The 25,070-nt window shown below is 37.3% G+C and overlaps 1 protein-coding gene across 2 annotated transcripts in view; it reads left to right on the top strand.

Annotated features, from left to right (window-relative positions):
• The first annotated feature begins 6,695 nt into the window (after positions 1-6,695).
• LOC132303264 (uncharacterized) overlaps positions 6,696-25,070 on the top strand; it is a 65,978-nt gene continuing 47,603 nt past the window's right edge. Inside the window, exons 1-6 of one of the 2 annotated variants that reach the window (XM_059800451.1) lie at positions 6,696-7,054; positions 7,875-8,486; positions 8,574-8,698; positions 8,803-8,897; positions 9,156-9,398; positions 23,645-23,735. In XM_059800451.1, coding sequence (XP_059656434.1) covers positions 7,903-8,486; positions 8,574-8,698; positions 8,803-8,897; positions 9,156-9,398; positions 23,645-23,735 — 1,138 coding nt within the window. In that variant the 5' untranslated portion in view covers positions 6,696-7,054; positions 7,875-7,902. The remainder of the gene's footprint in view (positions 7,055-7,874; positions 8,487-8,573; positions 8,699-8,802; positions 8,898-9,155; positions 9,399-23,644; positions 23,736-25,070) is intronic. The other variant, XM_059800452.1, reaches the window with a different exon arrangement.

Below are 25,070 nucleotides of genomic sequence, written 5' to 3'. Positions count from 1 at the left end.
TATGACAAAGTCATGTTATGTTTAAATATTTCAGCCCAACTCTTGTAAAAATCAGAACAAATTCATGTTGGTTTGGATGACTCCTAAAGGTTTTTTTTTTGGAAGGTTAAACAAGTATTATTATACCATTTCTCTCATGCCTTCTCTTTCTCCTTCCAAATCGAGGTACGTTAGGGTTTTCTCTCCCCTAATGGCACACGTGTTCTATGGACCTGTATTAGAGTATAGTTCACACTATGATTCTTAAGATTGGTGTGCTTATTGAAGGTCTAGTGCTGTTTCAATCTCCTCCTAACAGCACTTAACATAATCATAAACTAGATTTAGCTCAGCCATTTTGTCTTGAAGTTTTTCCTCAATCTCATTGGGAAGCTATTCATGTAGTGGCTGAAATATGTTTGTTTTTTTATGATCCAAACACACTCAAACAAACACCAAACAGTGACCAATAGCTAGCCGCAGAAGTTACAATAGGTGTAGCTAGCCTATGACAAGTGTGTTTGTGTTAAAATCTAGGTCATCCAATTCTTTTTAACAGGTGTAAATCTAGCTCCCATTCTCACGATTTGTTTGTAATTTAATTTTGTTGCTTTTGCGCTCTATCTACCACTTTATGCGACTTAGTATAAAACCAAATATAAATATAAACTTACTAAATTTTTCTGTTACTATCAAATACCATTAAAGCAAAATTACAAAATTAAACCCTCCCTCACAAGAAACAAAATTTTAAGAATTTATTAATCATTCTAATCGATTGCAATAGGCTGCCAACATAATTAATTGAGAGTCAATAATTCAAAGAGCATTTCATTTTATTTTTGTCCAAATCTGAAAGCAACCTTACAAATCAACACATAATTTCATAATCACACACATGATCCAAAATCAAAGAGAGATACCATTTTAATGGAAATATAAAAAAATAAGATGTTTGGATACAATTGAAATCAAAAAATAAAAGTACATGAAGCACCGGATTTAAAATTAGATTCCTTATAAGTACAAATAATTCTTTGAGACTATGCTTTCATGAGTACAAATAATTCTTTGGGAGCTCCGAGAATTAGTGGGGTTAAACCATGTATATCTCGATTGCGAGAAAAATATATAATGCAGCTAAAAGAGCATAGGCAGATTTAATAAAGCAATCCCCACAAAAATCTATAAACTCTACCATGTTTGAAGGCTTTTCTCTTAAAAAAGACTTTAGTAGTACTACACTTATCTATTTCCCATTGAAAACTTTAAATCACCCATTAGCTGTTTTGATTTTGATTTTGATTCCTTTCCTGGTGCAAAGAGATGTAGTATCCGTATTCACCTTCACATAAAGGTGGTGTCTTTGGTTTGATTGTAGTGCCAGAGTTTTGGACCAAAAAAATCAGATCCACCTCAAAGAGAGAGAGAGAGCTCTCTCATGTAGCCTTTTCAAAATAGAGCAAAATACAAAGAAATATTGTCAGTGTTCCCTCAACCTCTTCACTCCTCATTTATGAGACCTGTCTTTCTTTATTTATTTGACATCAAAGCTCTATCAAGTGAAATTCTCAACTCAACTCACAATATTATATATATAAATATATATATATATATAATATGTTTTTTGAGTAAGTGTTGTGATTCTGTACACAATAGGAGATTATTTATTATCTATTATTAGAAAATCGAATAGATAAAATGAGAAACTTTGGGAATACCCCCCTAAGGTAGCGTGTTTAATTGTGGCATTCATATTAAGTCATCAATTTAATATGTACGTTCCACAATATATTTATATATATGCACGGGTGTAGAATATATTAGATAAAAAAATAAGCATGATGCATTTTAATGTTGATATTTATACAAAAAGTAGTGTTACTCTTCAATTTAGTTCTAACTTCTATTTCTACTTTGATTCCAAATAATGCAAAGAGGTGTCATATTCTGATCCGGTATAGAGAATGCTACTCAAAACCTAATTCTCAGAAAGCTTAATTTCTCTATTAAGCTCTCCTCTTCGCACTTCTTCAGCTCTCACGGCTGTTGGGGAAGTTCTTGAAAAATCGGCAAACTCTCTCTCATCTCCCAGAGAAATGCTGCCCATAATTGACGAGAGTGGCAGGTTTTGCAGCCCCAGAGCCGCCAGAGAGCTCACCTTGTATGTCCTCCTCTTACCAATTTTTGTTTTTCTGTGTGTGTATATATATAGAGAGTTCGGGCTATTTGTTTTGGTTATTTGATGGGTTGAAAATTGCTTGAATTTCAATGTCAGGATAATTATTTATGCGGCGTGTTTGGAGGGTTATGACCCAATTCGACTATTCGAGAAGAGAATCAACGCCCGAAGAGGTATTAGTATTACCAATGCTATGTCTTGTTTTATGACAATATGTTTATCTTTTTGGGTTTTTCTGCATCCCTTTTGATAAAATCGAATAAGTACTTAATTTATTTATTTATTATTATTTATATAACTGGTGTTTAGATAACTACCTACTGCTTTATATTTTCTCTTTTCCATCTCGTTAGAAACTAAATAACTTCCAAAGCATCAGTCTTGGACAGAATTTTGATCGAAGTTTACTTCTTTCTTTCATTCTCTCTTTCTTTTCCCGTAAATAAAATTTAGACGTAAAGGTCATATAACAGTTTTCCCATTATTGTTCGTGTCTTGTATTTTCAACTGAATTTGGGCTTAGGTATAAAGCAGCTTGCACTCTTCACCAGTTTGGGGGCGGGCGGGGGGGGGGGTGGGCGTGGGGGGAACTTGTGAGCATATCTAGAAATTTGCTGTTTAAACCCATTCAAATTTCATGAACCGATGGTGAAGAAATCTTTTCCATTTCTGGTCATTGCATGGCAATATCTTAGACTAAATTTTTTAATCGTTCAAAAATGTTAACATATTCAATCAGTCTACTAAAAAGAATTATTTATCTAATTTATTCAAATGTTGGTAATTATCAGACACCAAGGCCATCACTGACATGCTCTAAAATGCTATGTTTCCCTAGTGAAAACATTTACCAAAGACTTCCAACCTTGTAAGCTAAGGCACAATCATAGCATAACCATGAAGATTTGTTACTTCATCTCTGAGTCACAGTCCAAAGATCCAAACAGAGTAGCTTCTTTCCTTTTGTTTTATATTGAGAACTAAAATCTTTATTAGTGATTCTTAACACCCAAGATATTAATCATGAAATTATTATAAAGCATTTTTATTTAATTGAACCAAACTCAAATTTTATATGTAATTACATTTCAACCACTAAACCACAACAAATATAGTATGTATGAAAAACCTGTTTTTAATTTAATATTGTAGAACCAATACTAGTAATCTTAAACAATTCTTTTATCAAGCAAATGCAAATGGGAATGTAGATTTCACAAACATTTGATAACAAGTGTCCCTACCCAAAGACTATCACATGCATGCCTCTTTACAGTTTACATTTATTGATTATATCATAAGGTCTCCAGAACAAATGACTTATGAAGATAGGATTTAAGCTTGTTACCTTGGCACAATCTAGTTAGCTAACTAGTGAAATCCAACAAAAAGCCTGTAGGCACCAAACGTACTGCCACTTGCTTCCACATGGTCCTAGTAAATTTAAAGAACATGAATTATTTGGATTTAGGGACATTGAATCTCTACTATACACAGGCAGGCATTAACAGTACAACGTTTAAGTTTTAAGATCAGATTAATGTTCTATAAAAAAAATTCAACAGGTAAGAATGCGTTATATTGTCGAAAAATAAAGGATATAAAACAAGAAGCTTAAAAAATGCAACCAAAACTTTCAATAACAACTGAGAGGAAGCAAACAAAAAACTCCAGCAGCCCAAGAGTACAAACAACCTCTCATAATAATCTGGGTATGACCCACCCACCTAAGAAAACCCTAATTTTAGAAAACCCAATAGCCTACAATAGGAAGAAAACACAAATTCAAGAACTATTACAACAAAAAAGCTTAAGAAACACCGAATCATCATAACTCAATACAAAATTACAGCCGGAAAAAGAAAAAAAGAAAAATTCAATTGAAACAATGAAAATGCACTGACAAATGTAGGGTTTTGAAGCTCACCGACAACCCTTGATCCCTCTTCTGAGCCAAGTGTTGCTGCACTGAAAAGAAGAGTTGGGTTTCTCAATTCCTAGAGCGATGAAGCTAGAGAGGAGAGAGGGTGGAGGGACTGGCTTAGACAGAGTTGTTGAGAAAGAGAGAGAGCAACGATGAGAGAGAAACGACTCTTGCACGAATGAGAGAGAGAATTCAGTGAGGGTTAGGGCAGAGAGAGAGAGGGGTTTGTTGATCGCTGCTGTTTACAGAGAAGGGGGGAGAGATAGGCCGGCATGAATGGAATGTGACGAGGAATTAGGGCTTGAAAATAGGCAAGTGTACAAAAGGGTATTTTAGGCAACACATAAAATAGGAAGAAGGGTATATTAGGCAACAGAAATATGAAACAGTATTTTTCCATGTGCCACCTCAGCTTTTGGGTCAAACGCATTTTAGAGAAACTTTAGGACTTTGACTCAGCCTCTAAGTAAATATGATGCGCTAACCACATTTATATGTAATAATCCCTATTTATTAATTACTGGTCTACCAACAGTCCACTGATGGCCTTTAAACTTCGCAAGTATCATTATCAGTTTGCTTTTATTGCTCCTTTTTCTTGCATTTGTAGCAACAGTAACTAGCTATCCAAAAACTTAAAAGGCAGGACCTCTGATTGGTTTAGAGCTGTATTTGGTTGGTTCAAAGAACCAAAAAAAAAAAGGTTTAGCAAAATAAACAGTGCTGCTGTCCTTAGTATTTTTAGTTGTGAGATGCTTGAACTTTCTTTTCTTCCAATCTAATGGGAAATCAATTTGTTTGGAACTCCTTCACCTTTTTCATATTGGTGTTAATCAAAGAAATGCAAACTGATAACTAATGTAGGACAGAGAAAATGAGATAAAAAATTAAAAAGAATGATATTGAAGTTTAGGCGTGTTCCAAAAATCCATCAGGATCATTACTTGGTGCAATTGGATACGAGTTTTAATCTAAGAACAGACTCAAAGTTTGTCTGTCTTCCGTCTTCCTCTCTTAGCAGCTGATGTAAGCTAGACATACACGGAGTAATGCACTAAAAATAGAGGGGGGGAAAATAATTTTGGGCCATTTAACTCTTTACCTCAAGAACTGGAAAGTTAGGGCCCATCACTTGTATATTATTGAAGGAATGATGCTGACTTTTACAATCTTTTAGGAATTTTTATTCCTCCGACTAGGGTCACATATGATTTTTTCATGCACATGGATATTCCAATTCAAATGCAAGTTAGTGATTTTCGATATAGAATTATAAATATGAATAAGGATTTTGATCCTATTTATATCTTAATTTGGGATACTTGGAAAAGTAAAGCTTTGTGGTTTTCTATGTAACTGAATGTACAAAATGATTGTATTTAGGGCTTTTGGCACACATATGAGTTGGGTTGCTTGTTATCTTATGTATATTATGCCTATATATTTAACATTGAACTATAATCTGATGTATGTAACAAAGGACATGCATGGAAATTTGTTTTTTTATCCTGTTTAATTATGTTTTCTTCAGCAAATTCTGAGTATTTTAACTATGAAAATCCATGCTAGTGGAAACATTGTAGGATAACATTTGGGATTTCAGTTCAGTCAACGTATAAAGAAAGCATGAACTCTTCAAAAACAAGCAAACCTAATTACAAAAGAAGAAGAAGAAAAATAAAAAATAAAAAATAAAAAAACATTTGATTAATTAAGTATCTACTTTATAAAAATTTTGCCTTTGTTGGTGGGATAAAACTGAGTTTTAAAAATTAATTTTGTCACGCACAAGAGAGCAACATTTTGTTACGCACATTTCAAACATATACAACAAACAGAGCAACAACAATCTTGATTGCAGAATAGAAATTATATATATATGATTGCATAATATAAATTATAAGAGGAGAATATATATAAACATAACCTACATGAAAATCAGACATCCAATTGAAAAAAAAAAAAAATTATAACACTAAATCAGGACCATAATCATCTAAAAAATAAACGTGTGTGTTAAGAGAGAGAGAGTACTTACCATATTACTAGAACAACAATAAATGAATGGCAGAAGTGGAGAAGTGCTTCGCTGGGTTACAGAGAGGGCGCACCAACGACGGTTAGACGTGGAGAAGTGCTTCGCTGTTACAGAGGGGGAAATAGAGAGGGCTTGAATGAGGGTTAGGGCTCAACGGCTACGCTTCAATCCTGTTACAGAGAGGGGGGGAGAGAGAGAGAGGACTCTTGAGGGCTCTTCACGAATGAGATGAGGGAGGGTTAGGGTTCCATGTTCGGTGATGCTGTGTTTGCCTGGGCTTGCTTCGCTGGATTTGTGATGCACGACTGAGTGTATTTTAGGGCAGCAATGTTTTAGAGTTGGGTGACTAAATTAAACGGGGGTAATACGGTAAATGTGCTGGAATAGTGAGAAGGGCATTTTAGGCACCACAAATTTTAAACAATAATAATTCAAGTGCCATGTCATCAATTTAGTCAACCTCATCTTTAAGAAATATGAGACTTTGACTAAGCTTCTCAGTAAATATAGAACCCTAACCCCATTTATACGTAATAATCCCTTTTAGAAATGTGTTCAACTTCATCTCAACTGAATTTGGGGCTAGGAATCGAGGGTTACGGCCCATCACGCTTCATCATGTCCAAAGTTTTAATACAACTCTCGCCGTTCCAGACTCAGCTCCAAATGTTTCAGTAGAACGTGGAAGAACACATATCCTCATTTCCTCTCTCTCTATCTCTCTGTGTTCAAAACGGTTTTCTCGCACCTTCTCTCGTTCCTCCATTTGCGGGCGTCCTGAGAAATATCTCTCTGTGTGTTACTCTTCTAGACTCTACGCAATGGACAGTTTCGAATCTGAGCTTCTCTGGTGCTGAATTTGTATGAAAGACCCAGTCTCTCTCACGGGCCTTGAATCATTCTAGGGCTTGACAGGACAAATCGAGCAAAGGTCTGTGTTTACAGCATAATTTTTTTATTTTTATTTTTTATTTCTCATGTTTTCGGAATAGAGAGGTTTTAACTTTGTACAAGTAAAAGAGATTTGTTTTTGATATTCGACAGTAATGGGTGTTTAATGTTCTGTAGAAGAAGTATTGTTTTTTTTTTTTTTTTTTTTTTTTAAATTTTTTAAATTTATTTTTAATTTAAAAATTTTGAATAAATTTGATTGTTAGTGTTATTACTTTCTGCTTCTTGTGAATTTTCATTGACATTGCACTCTTCTCTCTCTCTTTCTCCCACTGAAAAGTGGTCAAAGAAAAAAAATCCTAATTTCCCTTTATTATTCACCCCTATCAAATTCTGTAATCATTAGGTATTTGCTTAGCTAAATTTTGTTATTATATTTCTTTTTATTTTGTGTGTCAATAACTCATCTGAAGTATCTATTATACCCAGGTATACATAAATTTTTTCAAATTTCTTGTACATTTTATTGCTCTCTCTGCTTGGTTGCTGAGAAACAGAGGAAAAGGAAACAAAGCAACTCAAAACCATTTATGTTATATTGATGTAATTTTTTTTTTTTTTTTTGATAAATGTTATATTGATGTAAATTCAAACATCTTAAGCTATCAGTGCATAATTTTGCATCTCGAGTTTTGGTTTATTATGGTCTCCATCCCCACCCAAAAAAAAAAAAAGAAGAGGAAAAAAATAAAATAAAAAGGGACCTCTATAGATTTTTTTAATTGTAATTTTATTTGTACTCCTAAAAAATTTCATGAAATTATTACGAGCTAATTGGGGTGAACTTTGTTTCATGCTAGGTATCTACTGCTGACGTAAGAAATTGCAATGTATGGAAGGAAATTAAAGTGTAAAAATCATAAATGGGATCTTGTGGTCCAACCATGCAAATATTTGATTAGTTCGAACTCCCGAAATTATGATTACTCTCCATTTTTGAGCCATACAAGAATAGCAGGGAACAGTTCTTCTCGAGATAGTTTGATCAAAAGATATCTATCAGATTCTTTCTCATCAAGGGTTGTTGCCTCTGATAATAGGCATACAAGGTTGCGTGGGAGGTCTAGTGCAAGTTGGAAGAGTAGCTGTTCGCGGTTTTATAGCTCTCAAGGTGATGGTAGGAATGCAGGTGAGGATAAACATATACCTGTGAAAGATGGTTCTAACTTCGATAAGGGGAAGAATCGAAGGGAAAAGGTAAGTGAAAATGTGAGGTACTCCGATGCACATGCTCGACTAGGGGAGCAAGATCAGAAGGAATGGCTCAAGAATGAGAAACTGTCTATTGAGTATAAAAAGAAGGAATCACCTTTTCTGACTAGACGGGAAAAGTTTAAAAATGAATTCCTAAGGAGGGTTGTTCCATGGGAGAAAATAACTGTTTCATGGGAAACATTTCCCTACTACATTCAGTAAGAGCTACTCACTGTTAATATGCTTTTGTTCCCTTTGCCTTCAAATTATTGAGCTTGTAGTAACTCAAGTCGATATTCTTTCAGCGAACACACAAAAAACCTTTTGGTTGAATGTGCTGCTTCCCATTTGAAACATAAGAAGTTTACTGCATCTTATGGTGCCCGTTTGACTTCATCAAGTGGAAGAATTCTGCTTCAGAGTATTCCAGGTTAATTGTTGACACATCCTTCTAAAACTTTACCATTCAGCTTGTCGAGAATAGTTCTGTTCAAGTTTGCTTATAAGAAAAGAATTTTTGTTGATTATTGGCAGGTACTGAGCTTTATCGAGAAAGATTAGTCAGAGCGCTTGCACGGGATTTACAAGTTCCTTTAATGGTGCTCGATAGCAGTGTGTTAGCTCCTTATGTAAGCTTGATAAATTAATTTTTCGGTTTAATTTTAACTGAATTTATTCTTTGCAATATCAACTCTCTTCTTTCGCTGGGCCATTGGCCTAGGTGCTATAACTCTCCTCCCCGAGGAGGTGAGCATTTTGGTGCCTGTGAGTGTGTGCTTTTGTTGCTTACCTACCAAAAGATAAGAAATATCAACTGTCTTTTTCGTATTTCTCAGCCCAAAATATATTTAAAATTATGGTAATTATTTCCTGTTGGCTTTGTGCAGGATTTTAGTGAAATTTGCTCATCTGAAAGTGAGTCAGATGAGGATAATGCGGAATCAGTGGAAGAATGTACCTCAGAGTCAGAGGTTGAGAATGAGAATGAGAATGATGCAAGTAATGAGGAAGAGTGGACAAGCAGTAATGAAGCAAAATCAGATGGCAGTGATGATGATGAAGCTTATATGAAGGCCTCTGCTGAAGCTCTGAAGAAGCTTGTTCCATACAACCTTGAAGAGTTTGAGAAGGTAGTATCTGCATGAAGCTCTCAAATGCTTATCAAGATTCATTATAGAAGTTCCAAAAATGAAAATGATTTAATGTCCTGAAAAAAAAATCACGTCTGTCACATGATTGCGGAATATGTGTTTATTTATTTCCATTGTTTACTTTTGAAAATTTTCTGCCAAGTAAGATTTTTGGATTTTAAACTTTGTTGAGTTTTTCTTTGTTTATATTTTTAAATTTGATTCCAGGATATGAGTTGCTTTTAGTTCCCCTCCCCCAGGACAGAAAAATAAAGCTGTGAAAACAGATGAAACCACATTTCTAATCTTGATAATGTCTCTCATGTTGGTGTTGATATAACTCAAAATATTGTGTAGAATCTTTTGCTAACAACAGCGGGTTGCAGCTTCTCTTGTCTGTTCGCGAATATGGGTAATCAATGTAAGACCAGGGTTGACATCTAGTTGTTAGGTTTTTCTTTGTGGAAGAGATGAAGTTGGAAGAAACCTAGGCTATGCCTAGTTGACCGCAGAATAACTTCAATTTTATAATATCTGAAGTTTGTCATGTTTGTTGGGTTAATTCAAACCAGAGGAGCTATATGAAAGGGAGGCAACTTGGTTTATAGGAGTATAGTGACCTGAAAAGGAGAATGGGGAGTGGAAGAGAAACAAGTGATGATATATATATCTGAAATGGAGTCTCCTTGATCAATATGAGCATTTGGCTTTTGGCAAATGGATTCCTTAGGGCTTTATATCGACAACTCAACATATGTAGCAAGCTTACTGGATAGTTTAAGATAAACTGCAGGCTAAAATTTGAGCATTGCTAGTGAAGGTGTAGGGCAGTAACTAGAGGAGGCTAGAGTGTGGATTAGTAATTGATGCTTCATGAACAACAGAATCCTTTTCCTTGTAGTATTTTTTTTTTTTTTTTTGATAAGTCTTTTCCTTGTAGTAATTTGAAATGACAATTCACTTGACAATTTGGGGTGCAGTTCTCTCAATGAGGCAAGGTGAAAAGTTCTTTGGGCTGTATATGTAATAGTCACTTTAAAGAGGAGCCATTTTTGTATCAGTCACTGCGATGGACGCAATAATCCATCTTAAAGTGACCATTGCAGAAGACATTGTGGAGAAATGAATTCAGTTATATTGAATCTTTTAATCTTTACAAGAGCCTCTGTTTGGCTATATATAAGAAATTACGGAGAGAAAAATCAGCAACTAACTAAATTTTGAAAACCCTATAATCAGGAATCCCTGATTCTCTATCAATCAAATCCCTAAACTCTAGGAAACAAATATTTACACAAATCCCTAAACTCTAGGAAACAAATATTTACACAATTCTAGTGCTAACCTACCACTAATCAAGGAGACTAACTCGTATTTTTCCACACTCCCCCTCAAGCTGGTGAATAGGTGTCAACCATTCCCAGCTTGGAAATAATTTCTTGGAAGATAACACGGTTGAGCCCCTTTGTAAGAACATCTGCCATTTGACCTCCCGTGGGAACGTATGGTGTGCAAATTAATCCACTTTCTAGTTTTTCCTTGATAAAATGCCTGTCTATCTTGATGTGCTTAGTTCGGTCATGTTGCACTGGATTATGTGCATTGTTGATTGCTGATTTATTGTCACAGTAGAGTCTCATTGGCCCACTCCATTTAATCTTCAAGTCGTCTAGTATAATCTTCAGCCATAACAACTCACAGACACCTTGTGCCATTGCTCTAAACTCTGCTTCTGCACTTGACCGGGCTACAACATTTTGCTTCTTGCTTCGCCATGTTACCAAATTGCCTCCAAGGAATGTACAATAACCTGAAGTAGACCTCCGATCCATAGGGGAGCTTGCGTAATCTGCATCTGTGTAGGCTTCAAGGACAACCTCAGATTTTCTCTTGAACATTATCCCCTTCCCAGGATTAGCTTTCAAGTAATGAAGCACATGGTCGGAAGCTTGAAGATGGATCTCCTTGGGGTCATGCATGAATTGGCTGATGACACTAACAGAATATGCTATGTCCGGCCGGGTGTGGGCAAGATAAATGAGTTTTCCAACTAATCTCTGGTACATCTCTCTATCTACTGCTTGATCTCCAATAGCTTCTCCATGTCTATGGTTCGGCTCTATAGGTGTTGCAGCTGGTTTGCTTGCAAGCATTCCTGTTTCCTTAAGAAGATCGGTGACATACTTTTGCTGTGAGATGAAGATACCTTGTCTAGAATGAGCCACTTCTATCCCTAGAAAATACTTCAATCTCCCCAAATCTTTTATCTCGAATTCTTTGCTCAAACATTGTTTCAAGGCTTGCTTCTCCTTCTCATCATTTCCAGTCATAATTATGTCGTCCACATAGACTATTAAGGCCGTGACTTTCCCTGAAACTGAGTGTTTGATGAAAAGAGTGTGATCCCCCTGACTCTGCTTGTATCCTGTAGCTAACATCACCTTAGTAAATCTCCCAAACTAGGCACGGGGCGATTGTTTTAAACTGTATAAGGCCTTCCTTAACTTGCATACCTTGTTCCCTTCAACTCCTCTAAATCCTGGCGGGATGCTCATATAGATTTCTTCTTCCAGGTCACCATGTAGAAAGGCGTTCTTCACATTGTACTGCTGTAATTCCCAATTAAAATTGGCTGCTAATGACAACAAGATCCTCACAGTGTTTATTTTTGCAACTAGAGCGAAGGTGTCTTGGTAATCAACTCCATGTCTGAGTGTACCCCTTAGCAACTAGCCTTGCTTTGTAGTGCTTTAATGATCCATCAGCCTTATATTTCAAGGTAAAAACCCACTTACACCCTACTGCCTTCTTTTCTTTTGGTAGATCAACCACCTCCCACGTCCCATTTTTTTCCATTGCGTCCATCTCAACTCTCATTGCTTTCCTCCATTCTTCATTGGATAATGCCTCAGATAAAGTGTTTGGAATAGAGATTTCATTTAGACTCGTGAGAAAACTCCTATGGGCTGGTGAGAATTTCTTTAAGGATACATAATGAGATAGAGGGTATAATGGTCGTTTGGTACACTCTCGAGTTCCTTTCCTCAGGGCTATAGGCAAATCTTGGTCAGTTATTTAGGTCTAGGGAGCTGGTGTTCTGTAAGTGGAGTAGGTTCAGATACCATTACCTCATTCTCAGGAGTCAGGTTGGAGGTCTGGGCCTGCACCGGATCAGGAGCTGGACCTTGCTTCCTCGAGTACACCTTCCCTTTCCCATACCGTACGTGATCAAGAGTCATATTATCCTTCACAGGAGACACAACAGGAGACATAGGTGACAAAACAGGAGATTCAGGCTTAGGTACTGAGTTGGATTGAGTGTTTGATACAGGTAAGAGAGATGGTGAACGAGGCGAAGACGGTAAAGCGAGCTGGAAAAAATCCTTATCTTCCATGATAGACGACTCCCCCTGAAGATAAGTTTCAATAAAATACGGTTTCCCTTCCGCAAATGTGACATCAGCTGGGATATAAAGTTTCTCGGTAGGAGGATAAAAACATTTGTAACCTTTGTGTGGACGAGTATCCTACAAACACACACTTAATGGCTCTAGGATCTAATTTGTCCCGGTTGTTGCTATGGACATGAACAAATGAAGTGCACCCAAATATCCTAGGGGTAAGGTTGTTTGTGGCACTAAGGTCGGGGTAGAATTTAGAAAGGGCTTCCATTGGACTTCTTGACCCTAAAACTCGTGAAGGAAGTCTGTTTATGATGTAGGCAGATGTAAGTATTGCTTCCCCCCAATAGTGTTTTGGTACATTTTGATGAAACAAGAGTGCTCTAGTAGTGTTTAGGAGATGACCCTTTTTCCTTTCGGCTACTCTGTTTTGTTGTGGAGTATTAATGCAAGATGACTCATGAATAATTCCTTCCTTTTGAAAGAAGGGTGACAAGACTTGATTGAAGTAATCCCTCGCATTATTAGACCTAAACCTTTTTATTTTGGTACTAAACTGATTGCAGATCATTGTATGGAAATTGAGAAAGATAGTACTCACATCTGATTTGTTTTTGAGTAAAAATATCCAAGAGACTCTAGTGCAATCATCAATAAAGGACACAAACCACCGTGAACCAGAAACATTTGGGACTGTGGAGGGTCCCCATATATCACTGTGAATTAAATAGAAAGGGGAGGAACTTCTTTTATTGCTAATGGGAAAAGCTACACGAGTGTGTTTTGCATACTCACAAATATCACAATGAAATGTCCCAATATTTAATTCCCTAAACAAAGACGGAAACATGATTTTTAGAATTGCAAAAGAAGGATGTCCGAGACGAAAATGATGCAACCATATGACATCTTTATTGGAAGAAGAGAGAAACGAAGAGGATAAATTTGTCCTGATCATACTCGGAAGGCGCGGTGTCTCAAGGTAGTAAAGTCCTTCCTTTTCCTTAGCACGTCCAATCCTCCTCCCCGAATCCTGGTCCTGAAATTCACATTAAGAGGGATAAAACGTAACATGACAATGTAAGTCTCTAGTAAGCTTTTGAATGGACACAAGGTTAGCGGACAATTTAGGAACATGTAGAACATTTTTAAGAACAAGACTAGGGGTGATATGGATATCTCCTACAACAGCAACCGTGGTTGTGGTTCCATCAACAACAGTGATTTTCCTATTGCTAGGACATGGGGTATAAGTGCTGAACTGGTTTGAGGCATGTGTCATGTGGTCTGTGGCTCCCGAGTCTATAATCCATGAATCCACAAACAATTTATCAGAAACATTTAATCCAAGGGAGAATAAAGATTCACCTGAGAGGGCTAAAGAACAAGCACCAGAAGATGGTTTCTCAAGGGTTCCCAGCACTTCTCTATTTCTTCACCGTCGAATCCTCCATATTCTTTTGCCTGGTCCTGACGCACTTGTGAGGTCATATGGGCTTGTCCTTGTTTTGTTTATGCTGCCCTCCTTTGTTTCCCCATTCTCGGCTGGATGTGGTTGGTTTCCCGTGTAATTTCCAGCAACGATCCTTGGTATGTCGCGACTTTTTACAGTATGTACACCAGAGATTATCTCGGTTTGCTCCCTTTGATAATTCCGCCTTTCCATGTTCAGCATTTTGCGGTTGTTCTAGAGTGAAACCCCGCTTGTTGTCACTAGAGACTACGAGTGCTGAGTTGTCAATCGATTGAGGTTCAAGCATGATTCCTCTCCGACTCTCTTCAGCCCGAATCAATGAAATCACCTCATTAAGAGATGGTACCTCCTCCTTGCCCAAAATTTGAATTCTGACTTGATCAAATTCAGAGTTTAGGCTAGCGAGAAAATCATAAACTCGATCTTTTTCAATGAAAATTTTGATAATTACAGCGCATTTGCTGCACTGCACTTCAAATCAATCACCCGGTAGTAATCCAGTTCTTGCCACTGGTTTTGCAGAAAATTGGCATACTTAGTCACGGACTTGTTCCCTTGTTTTGTAGGCCCTGTCTTTGTCTTGATCTCGTATACTTGCACCGCATCACGAACTTTGGAGTAAGTCTGGTTGAGAGCGTCCCAGATGGCCTTCGTAGTTGGTAGGAACATATGCATGTATCGCTGATTTCGGGTGTCATGGAATTCCACAACCAGGACATGACCATTGAGTCCTCCTCGTCCCACGCTTCGAAACCTGCATCACCTTTCTTTGGTCCCGTTCCCAGCAAGTGACTTAATTTCCCTTTTCCTTTCAGAAAAGTTCGAACCAGTTGAGACCATTTCAAGTAGTTTCTTCCATCAAGTCGGTACGCCGGTTGAATATTCTGCAGTTCACTTGTGGAGCGCTGAACCTGCTCTTCCTCGGGTGATTGGGAAGGTTGAACAGTAGTTTCTGGCATTCTTCAACAATTGGCTATGAAGGCTGGACAAAAGGGTTATGTGAAAATTGGCAAAAGAAATTGTAAGAGAATGACTGCGATGAAGGCAAGTCATAGAGAAAATTGGCTATGAAGGCCTGAATAGAAAAAAAAAAAAAAAAAAAAAAAAAACCGCTGAATTTATTATTTATTATTTTTTTCTACAGGAAATCCAAGCCTTACGGCTCTGATACCATGTGGAGAAATCAATTCAGTTATATTGAATCTTTTAATCTTTACTAGAGCCTTTGTTGGGCTATATATATGAAATTACAGAGAGAAAAATCAGCAACTAACTAAATTTTGAAAACCCTATAATTAGGAATCCCTGATTCTCTATCAATCAAATCCCTAAACTCTAGGAAACAAATATTTACACAATTCTAGTGCTAACCTACCACTAATCAAGGAGACTAACTCGTATTTTTCCACAGACATGTCAACAGAAATCTTTGGAAGCTCAAAAGTAAGGCTTTCAGTCCGTCTATCAAGAAAAACTTTGGTAGTTTCCGTGGCAGTCGTTCTTCATAGATGTCTATTTTTTTTTATTATTATTATTTTTGTTTTTTTTTTTTTTGGGGGGGGGGGTGTGTTGTGTTTGAGAATGTGTCAATGTGTCAATTATACAAAGTTGGCATCAAGTTCTTTAACTTTTAGCCAGTGTGTTTGTGGATTCTTATTCTTGTTGGGGAGTAGTTAGTCCATTGTAGATATATATATAAAGATATGTATTCTTTTTGACTTTCTATTTTGTAAAGTTACTGTATTTTGGGGGGGTGGGGGGTTGAATGTGTTCAGTTATACAAAGTTGGCATCAAGTTCTTTAACTTTTAGCCAGTGTGTTTGTGGATTCTTATTCTTGTTGGGGAGTAGTTAGTCCATTGTAGTTATATATATATATATATATAAAGATATGTATTCTTTTTGACTTTCTATTTTGTAAAGTTACTGGATTTTATTGAGTTCCTACTTCTTTTGTCATAAGCAAAATATCAGCTTCAACCCTAACACACCCACACCCCCAAACCCCCCCCCCCCCCCCCCCCCCAAAAAAAAAAAAAAACGAATTTTAGCATTTTTTTTTGGTCACTATGTTTGGTTACTCCATTTTTGGGATGTATGTACTTGCCAAGGAAGTCTTTAGGAGTACATAAATTAGGTCTAGTGATTAAAACGTGGTTACACTGAGTTGACTCTAAATTTTAAGATTCCAGTTAATGCGTAATATTGATGATTTGCTTATTTTGTCTCCCTTTTTAATTATTCCTTTTACTTCTAATTCTTTTTACAGCGATTTTGAGTCATTTTGCTAGTCACAAAAGGGACACGTAAATATTTTTGAGGAAGCTTATCTTCTAAGAATTTCAAGTGCTCATTACTAGCGTACCAACCTGTTGTATTAGTAGTTGTCACACACTCACATTCTTTGCTTTTATTGTTTCCTTGTATCTTTGTATACCTGGGGCTGTATCAATAGTGATATGATGAATATACGGAATACTCTCCTCTTCTCCAAAATTCTCTCTCTACGCTTCTTCCAACATGGTATCAGAGATAGAGAGGAAAACGATCCCTCTTTAAATATATTTTTTACAGTCTTATTCAGATCTTGATCTCAATTCCCTCTCGGCTTTCTCTCAGCAATATCTTCTCGGTTCTCGTCTCGGCAACCTCTCTTAGATCATTCTTTAGCTCTCTCCTCAGCAATCTCTCTCGGGTCCATCTCGGCTTAATCTTGGTTCTCTCATCTTGGCTCCCTCTTGCTCCTATCTCTCTCTTGTTCTGAAGCCCCTATGGATACTAAGGACTCTCATCTTCTTGGGTCAATCACCAGCACCAAACTGAAAGGCTCAACTACCTTTAATGGTCTCGAGCCATAGAGGTATTCCCATGGGCTCAAGGAAAACTGTCCTATCTTTGATAATGAAAAGATTATTGAGGCTTGGAAGAAAGAAGACGCTCAAATTATAACTCGGTTATGGAATAGCTTGGAATTTGAGATCTTCAACAACATGTCCTTCCTAGAATCTGCCAAAGATATCTGGGAATAACTCGGGACATGGGACATGTATTATGGAGAAGAATATTTCTTGTATTTATCTATACCGGGACATATTTTTCTCAGAATTGAAGGATATGTGGGAAGAATTGAATGTCTACCAACCACTGACTACAAACATAGAACAACAAAAACGACACATAGAGGAGTTTCGGGTGGCAAAATTTTTATTTGGACTTAAACCTGAACTCGCTCCGATTAGTTTACAGATTTTGTTTGGCAAGGAGATGACCATAACCAGTGAGACTTTTGCTCGAGTTTGGAGAACATCTATTCATTCTCCTCCTGTGATTGAGAAGGAAAATCATTATGCTCTTGTTGTTCCTGCTATACAACATGATACTTTTTGTGGAGGATAAGGGGGCACAGGTCCTACCAACCCAGGTTGTGGTACTTGTGGTAGCATAAGGGGTTGCGACAGCAAGAAGTGCATCCATTGTGGCCGAAAAATTACTCTGTTGACTTCTGCTCAGAATTTCATGGCAAGCTAGCTTGGGCTAATTAGGAATCTGTTCAAGAGGAGACTACTCCCACTCCTGCAAATGAACATGCAATTTTCTCCAAAGGCGAGTATGATTCTCTAGTAAAGCATGAGCGTGCAAATCAACCTTCTTTCTCCACTTCTACTATTGTTGCTTCAGGCAATAGATATCTCCATGCTTCATTTTCTAAACCCCTTATAATTGATTCTGGGGCATCTGATCACATGATAGATATCTCCATGCTTTATTTTATGATATTTTATAGCGAATGGTACCAAATCTCCCGTTCATGGAATTGGTACCTTCCGCACTTCAGGTCTCACTTTTTCATTAGTTTTATATCTCCCTCAATTTTCATTCAATTTATTATCAGTTCGCAAAATCATATCAGATTTAAATTGCGCAGTTATTTTTTCTCCTTTCCACTGTGTATTTTAGGATCTCAAGACGAAGAAGACGATTGGTGGGGGGTTTGAGATGGATGGTCTTTACTACTTCCAGTTGACTCCTACTCTGACAGCTCTACATTCCACCTCCTGTTCAGCTTATCAGTGGCATTGCCACCTTGGACATCCCTCTTCAAATAGTCTTCGAGTCTTGGCCCCTTCTTTAGTTGATTTTTCTAAGCTTCATTGTACTATTGGTGAACTCAGTAAACATTACCGGGCTACTTTTAAGCCTCGTTTTGGTAATAAGAGTATGCAACCTTTTGAGTTAGTATATTCGGATGTTTGGGGACCAACTCTGGTTTATTTGGTGCTCGTTATTTTGTTTCATTTAATGAATGATTATTCACGTTTTACTTGGGGTTTATATCCTTAATGATAGATTTCAAGTGTTTTATGTTTTTCAATCTTTTTGTGCTGAAATTCAAAATCAGTTTGATGCTAAATTGTTTGCTAGCAATGCCCTTGAATATAAATCAACAAAATGGAATTGTTGAATGGAAGAATGGATCACTCCTAGCTATCGCTTGTGTCTTAACAATTCAAATGCATGTCCCAAAATATTTTTAGACAGATTCGTTTCTTGTTGCTGCTTATCTTTTAAACCGTATGCCTTCTAGGGCCTTTCAAGGAAAATCATCATTCTAAATGATGTTTCCTAATAAAAACCCTTTTTCTATTACTCCAAAGGTGCTTGAGTGTGTTTGCTTTGTTTATAATCTGAACCCGGGATGAGACAAACTTGATCCTCTTGCCCACAAATGCATTTTCTTAGGTTATTCTCGCACTCAAAAGGGATATAAATGTTATAGCCCAACTTTTCGTAAACATTTTTTGTGTGCAAATGTAACTTTCTTTGAGGATGTTCCTTATTATTCCGAGGAAGGCAGTCGTTTGGAGGACTATGTTATTCAAGAGTCTGTTCTTCCAACTTCAGTTTTTTATTCTGACATCCCACTAGCTCTTCGCGGCTATGCTCGTTGCTGGAAACAAGTATAATTAATCATGTTCCTACGACTGAAGTAGTAAACCCAGCCTTGCCACTTCCACCGGTCGCTTCAACGCCTGGAGATTCTTCCATCTCTCTGACCTCTGATCTTGATCATTCTATTGCTATTCGGAAAGGTAAAAGTTCTTGTACCAATCACCCTATTTCCAATTTTGTATCATATAATAAATTGTCTCCTTTCAAGCTTTTTCTTTGTTGTTATCCTCTATTGCTCTTCTTCAATTCTAGCTACTGGGAGGCACTTTCTCATCCAAGGTGGAAAGCTAATGAAGAAGAAATAAATGCTTTAACTCAGGTTGTCTGTTGATGGGTTTTCACTTTTAACAAGAAGCCCGATGGTATTGTTGACCATCTCAAAGCTCGCTGCTAAAGGCTATACTCAGACTTATGGCCTTGATTATACTACCTTCTCTCGTGTGGCCAAACTGAATTTTGTTAGTGTGGTAATCTCTCTTGCAGCTAATGTAGATTGATCACTTCATCAACTTGATGTTAAAAATGCCTTCCTGCACTGTGACCTTGGTGAGTCAGTCTATATGGCTCAACCACCTAGTTTTGCATCCAAGGGGGAGTGTTGTGTCATCTCAAGAGGTTTATTTATGGCCTCAAACAATCCCCTCATGCATGGTTTGATAAGTTCAGTAAAGCAGTGGCAGCTCTCCAGAAGCCAGGATGATCGCTTTCTCTTTTTAAGAAAACTATTGAAGATTTAATGGAGGAATCAATGAAGGAAAATCTTTCAGCAATTGATGTTGTTTTCTATTATTGAAGAATTGGTGTTACTAGAGAAATCAGTGGAGAAAAATCCTCCTTGTTTCCTATTTTATAATTCTTTCCATGATCCTAATTTCTTCTCCTATATAAAGGAGTCTCCCCCATTGTTTTGTATATGAATTAAGAGAGTATAATAAAGAGATGTAGCCCTTTGGGCTCTTTGTGTGTCGTGGATGTGCAAGTCCTAGTGGCTGAACCACGTAATATTTGTGTGTTCTACTTGTTTTCTTTATCTCTTTGCTTTCGTTTATGCTTTACAATATGGTATCAGGGCTTAATTTCTCTTCCTAGGTTTGGACCTTTATTTTGGGGTATTCCTTTAGCATTTGAAATGTTGCTAAGGGTTTTCTGGTGCTATTTGTGACTTGTTTGGGTTGCCGGTTTGTTCAGCAGTAATGTTCTTCGCCTTTGCCGTGTCTCCGACAGTTTTTATTGACTTGTTTGGACTGCCGATGTGTTCGGTAGCATTGTCTTCATCTTTGCTGTGTCTCTGGTAGTTTTTATCAACTTGTTTGGGCTGTTGGTGTGTTCGGTAGCATTGTTCTCGTCTTGCTGTGTCTTTGGCAGTTTTTTGTCTACTTGTTTGGGCTGTCGGTGTGTTCGGTAGCATTGTTATTTGTCTCCTCTCTTTTTTCTTCATAATTCACACTTGTTGTTACTCGTCATCTCTATGGCAAGTTGGGCATTCATGCTCCAACTTGAGGGGGAGTATTGAAGATTTAATGGAGGAATCAGTGGAGGAAAATCTTTCAGTAATTGATGTTATTTCCTATTATTGAAGATTTGGTGTTACGGGAGGAATCAATGGAGAAAAATCCTCCTTGTTTCCTATTTTATAGTTCTTTCTATTTTCCTAATTTCTTCTCCTATATAAAGGAGCCTCCACCATTGTATTATATATGAATTAAGAGAGTATAATAAAGAGATGTATTCCTTTGGGCTCTTTGTGTGTTGTGATGTAAGCCCTAGTGGCTAAAGCATGTAATATCTGTGTGTTCTACTTGTTTTATTTATCTCTTCGCTTTCGTTTTATGCTTTACAACAAAAACCGAAACGTGGTATTGTGATTCTTGGGCAAATTTCGGTAGTTTTTAGGAATTGAGGTGGCTCGGTCGAAGAAAGGCATTAGACTTTCTTAGAGAAAGTATACTCTTGATCTCTATGTTACCCGGGCTTGGGTACGGGTGTTAGACACGGGTGTGTGTCTGGAGGTCGGATTCGTTAATATATCAAATTAAGGGACATGGGGACTCGGCTAAAAATTGTCTAGTATCTAGACATGGGTACTTGGACACTTCTATAAATGAAAATTGTATAAACTTTTAATGTATGAGCCATCAATTTTGCAATAAAAATAAAAATAAATATTGACCGGCTTTCATGCCATAGCTGTACCTTTTGTTTATGTTAGCTGTACCTTTCGAATACCATTTGAAAGAAATATGCCAGCCTGGTTTTTGACATTTGTTTAATAAAAGTAACCGTATTGTATTTTTGTAAGTAAAAGTGCAGTGTAAACTTATACTATTACTTTTAAATTAGTTACAGCAGTAATTAATGCCTTAGAGCTGTAATCCACTAGTTACAACTGTATTCCATTAACTAAAAGGTTACGTCTACCGTGGACAAGTGGCCTCATATTTGCCATTAAAAAAAAAAAAAATGTTAATAAGAGAGAGCTTCATCTTAGCTATCAAAAAAAAAAAAGTTATTAAGAGATAGATCTGAAGCACGCTTGCTGAGACACACATCTTCAACCTTTTAGAACTAACACCACCGTCAATGGCAGCCAACCCCTTTTGTTTTTTGAACCAGCTTCCTAGCACCACCATCAATGGCAGCCATGTCTAGTAGACAAATGAGGAGTCGGACTCATATCCTGTGTCCGTGTCGGCGTCGTGTCGACACAGACACTCTCGCCGGTTCCAGCGAGTCCAAGTAACATAGCTTACAGGATACTGGATATATTGGTTTGAAACCTATAGCTACACCCATGGAGACTAATTTACAACTTAAGGTGGATGATGATGACCCACTCGATGATCCGAGATGTGTCGGAGACTTGTAGGTTAACTTATTTACCTCACAATGACTTGTCCAGACATATCCTATGCAGTCAGTGTTGTGAGCTAGTTCATGACCAGTCCTTGGGTACCCCACATGGATGCGCAGCTTGAAGTATCTCAAGGGTGCTTTGGGACTTGGTCTGCTTTATTGATTTTCTGGACATCTTCGGATTGAGGGATACACATATGCAGATTGGGTTAGTTCTCCTTTTGATCGATGGTCCATCACTGGTTACTGCACCTTCATAGGAGGAAATCTAGTAACTTGGAGGAGCAAGAAACTGTCAGTTGTGGCTCGCTCCAGAAGCAGAGTGTCGTGCATGGCGCACACTACATGTGAACTTACTTGGTTGATGACTCTTTTACAGGAACTTGGGATTTCAGTCCAATACCCAATTCCTCTCCATTGTGACAATCAGGCAGCTATTCACATTGCTAGCAATCCTGTCTACCATAACACATTTTTTTTTTTTTTGATAAGTCAGTCTACCATAACACATTGAAGTAGATTGTCATTTCATTCGATCAAAAGTTGACTCGAATGAGATTGTTACACCTTTTGTTCCTTGTGGCAGTGAGCTGGCCAACATCTTCACCAAGGCGCTTCCCAAGCACCCTACTGATTCCATATGTAGCAAGTTGGGAGTTTTTGACAACTACTCTCTATCTTGAGGGGGAGCGTTGTATAACATAGTATAAGCTGTCACACGTAGATTATTAGTTGTCACACACTCACATTCTTTTCTTTTATTGTTTCCTTGTATCTATATATACCTAGGGCTGTATCCACAGTGATATGATGTATATACATAATACTTTTCTCTTCTCCAAAATTCTCTCTCTACGGTTCTTCCAACATGTACAATAGAAAGTGAGAAGGTTGTGAGTGATAGCAAATATGATTAATTTTTGAACACCCCATCTCAAGTAAAATCTAAAATTGTCTTGATTCAATCTGCTTTGAAATAATCGTTGAGTTTTCAATGGCAAATAGATGTAGGCAGGATAAGATTCCTTTAGCTAACCCTCAAAAGTGCATCTGGTAGGCAAAACACCTGCACTCCAGCAGCTTGAAAATGCATTCCCAGTTCCGTATCACATACTTTAACACGTTTTGACAAATTATTACACTTTATATCTAATACGACCATTAACAAATCCTCCCCCCCCCCCCCCCCCCGGCGCACCTGGCGCTGCCACCGCTGTTATAAAATAAGTTGTTAGGCAATTTTATTGGTTGTAGTTATTGACCTATGAACTTGTAATATGGAGTCGTATATCATAAATATATATAATGTTTAATAATTCCATTTATTGCCTATTCTTTGAAATTTTATTAAGCATTATCAATAAATAAATATTGGAGAATGTTGACCATAAACCACAGAACCAAGTTGGTTCCTTGATAAAAATGTTAATTGTAGAGGTTGATAGTTTTTACATATTGTTTCGATGAGGGCCTCTTATACATGTGAGTAATTAATTTGGAATACTGTTTAGTATTGTCATGAATGCCGATCTTTGATCCATTTTCTTGTTCTTAATTATATTTGTGCAGAGAGTCTCTGGAGAATCTGAAAGTTCCTCGGAATCATCAAAGTCGGAGGCTGTTGAGGATTCTGATAAACAGAAGAGGCCGCTTAAGAGAGGTTATATATCTCAAGTCCGTAGCATTTATTCACATTTCAACTTCCATGCCCTGCAATGTGCTTATTAGCTTGTTTTCTTGCTGCAACTAACTTGAATTGATTTTCTATGGTGTTTACATGTTGAAAGTTACTGACACAATGCTTTTCTATGAATCTGTAAACCATTTCATCCCATTAGAAGGTCCAACACCTTTTGTCTTCCAGCAAAGGGTTGATTTCAATAGTGGGAACACATTTCTTTAATGCAGCCCTCCCCCTCTTTTTCTAGTAAAGGAACCCTTGCCGATACTTTTAATAAAAGTTTTGATTTCTTGTTCTTTCTTAATTATGCAATAATTTCCTACATGGTGTGTAGTTGTTGGGCTGGCAATGCCTTACCTCTTGTATTTTGCATAACTTTTCACCATGTCTTGGGTCTGATTTAAGAATTTGTGTTAGATAGCTAATGGATTTGTTCTGTAGCTATGTACTAAGATTTTAACAGAACCATCCTGTTTTCTCAAATGAGTTACAGAATTGCCCCCTTTGTTAATCCTCCATTAACAAACAGAGTACCATTTGCGTGAGTATCATGTGATGTCCATGTGAGTTGTGCAGCGGAATAGGTTGTGGAAAGTTTGAGTTTTTAAAACTGTTTTGAGAGAGGAATTAATCACGTGTTTTTTTTATCCAATTGACTCTACTAAAATTACTGGTTATTTAAACAAGCACAAAAATTAAAAACAAGTGAAGTTTAGAGTGACACCGGATTTTAGTGAGGAAACCAATTGGAAAACCTCGAGGTTTTGTGTTATATCCCAAACCAATTGGAAAACCTCGATCCGCTGAACGTCCCTGACTTTGCGACTTCCCATTCAACAACTCTCGACTTCAAACTCATGCCTCGAACTTTGTAGAAGGATTGCTGGTAGTCAACAACACTACGCAAGCTCCTTGATCCCTTCGAAGTGTGATATGAAATTCTTCTTCTTCGATATCCCAAGCGTAAAAAGATCCACTATGTATGAAGCAAAGTACACCGAACTTTGACTTAGCCTCAAACCTCTTCGCTCTACCAAGACTCGATCCGCTGAATGTCCCTGACTTTGCGACTTCCCATCCAACAACTCTCGGCTTCAAACTCATGCCTCGAACCTTGTAGAAGGATTGCTGGTAGTCAACAACACTACGCAAGCGCCTTGATCCCTTCAAAGATTCTTCTTCTTCGAATCTGATTTTGTTGTACAAGAAATAAGATACGCTTTCTTTGATCATTGTAGATGCAATCTTCAATAGACTTGAACACGAGTAGGATTTGAACAACACTCTAAATTCACTCGTGTGTATATAGTGTGT

The sequence above is a fragment of the Cornus florida genome, unplaced genomic scaffold (genome assembly GCF_030987335.1).
Source record: "Cornus florida cultivar Cherokee Brave unplaced genomic scaffold, ASM3098733v1 CherokeeBrave_3.0.0_Hap2_Chr04, whole genome shotgun sequence".
Classification (NCBI taxonomy): Eukaryota; Viridiplantae; Streptophyta; class Magnoliopsida; order Cornales; family Cornaceae; genus Cornus; species Cornus florida.
This window is presented reverse-complemented; position numbering and strand designations above follow the sequence as displayed.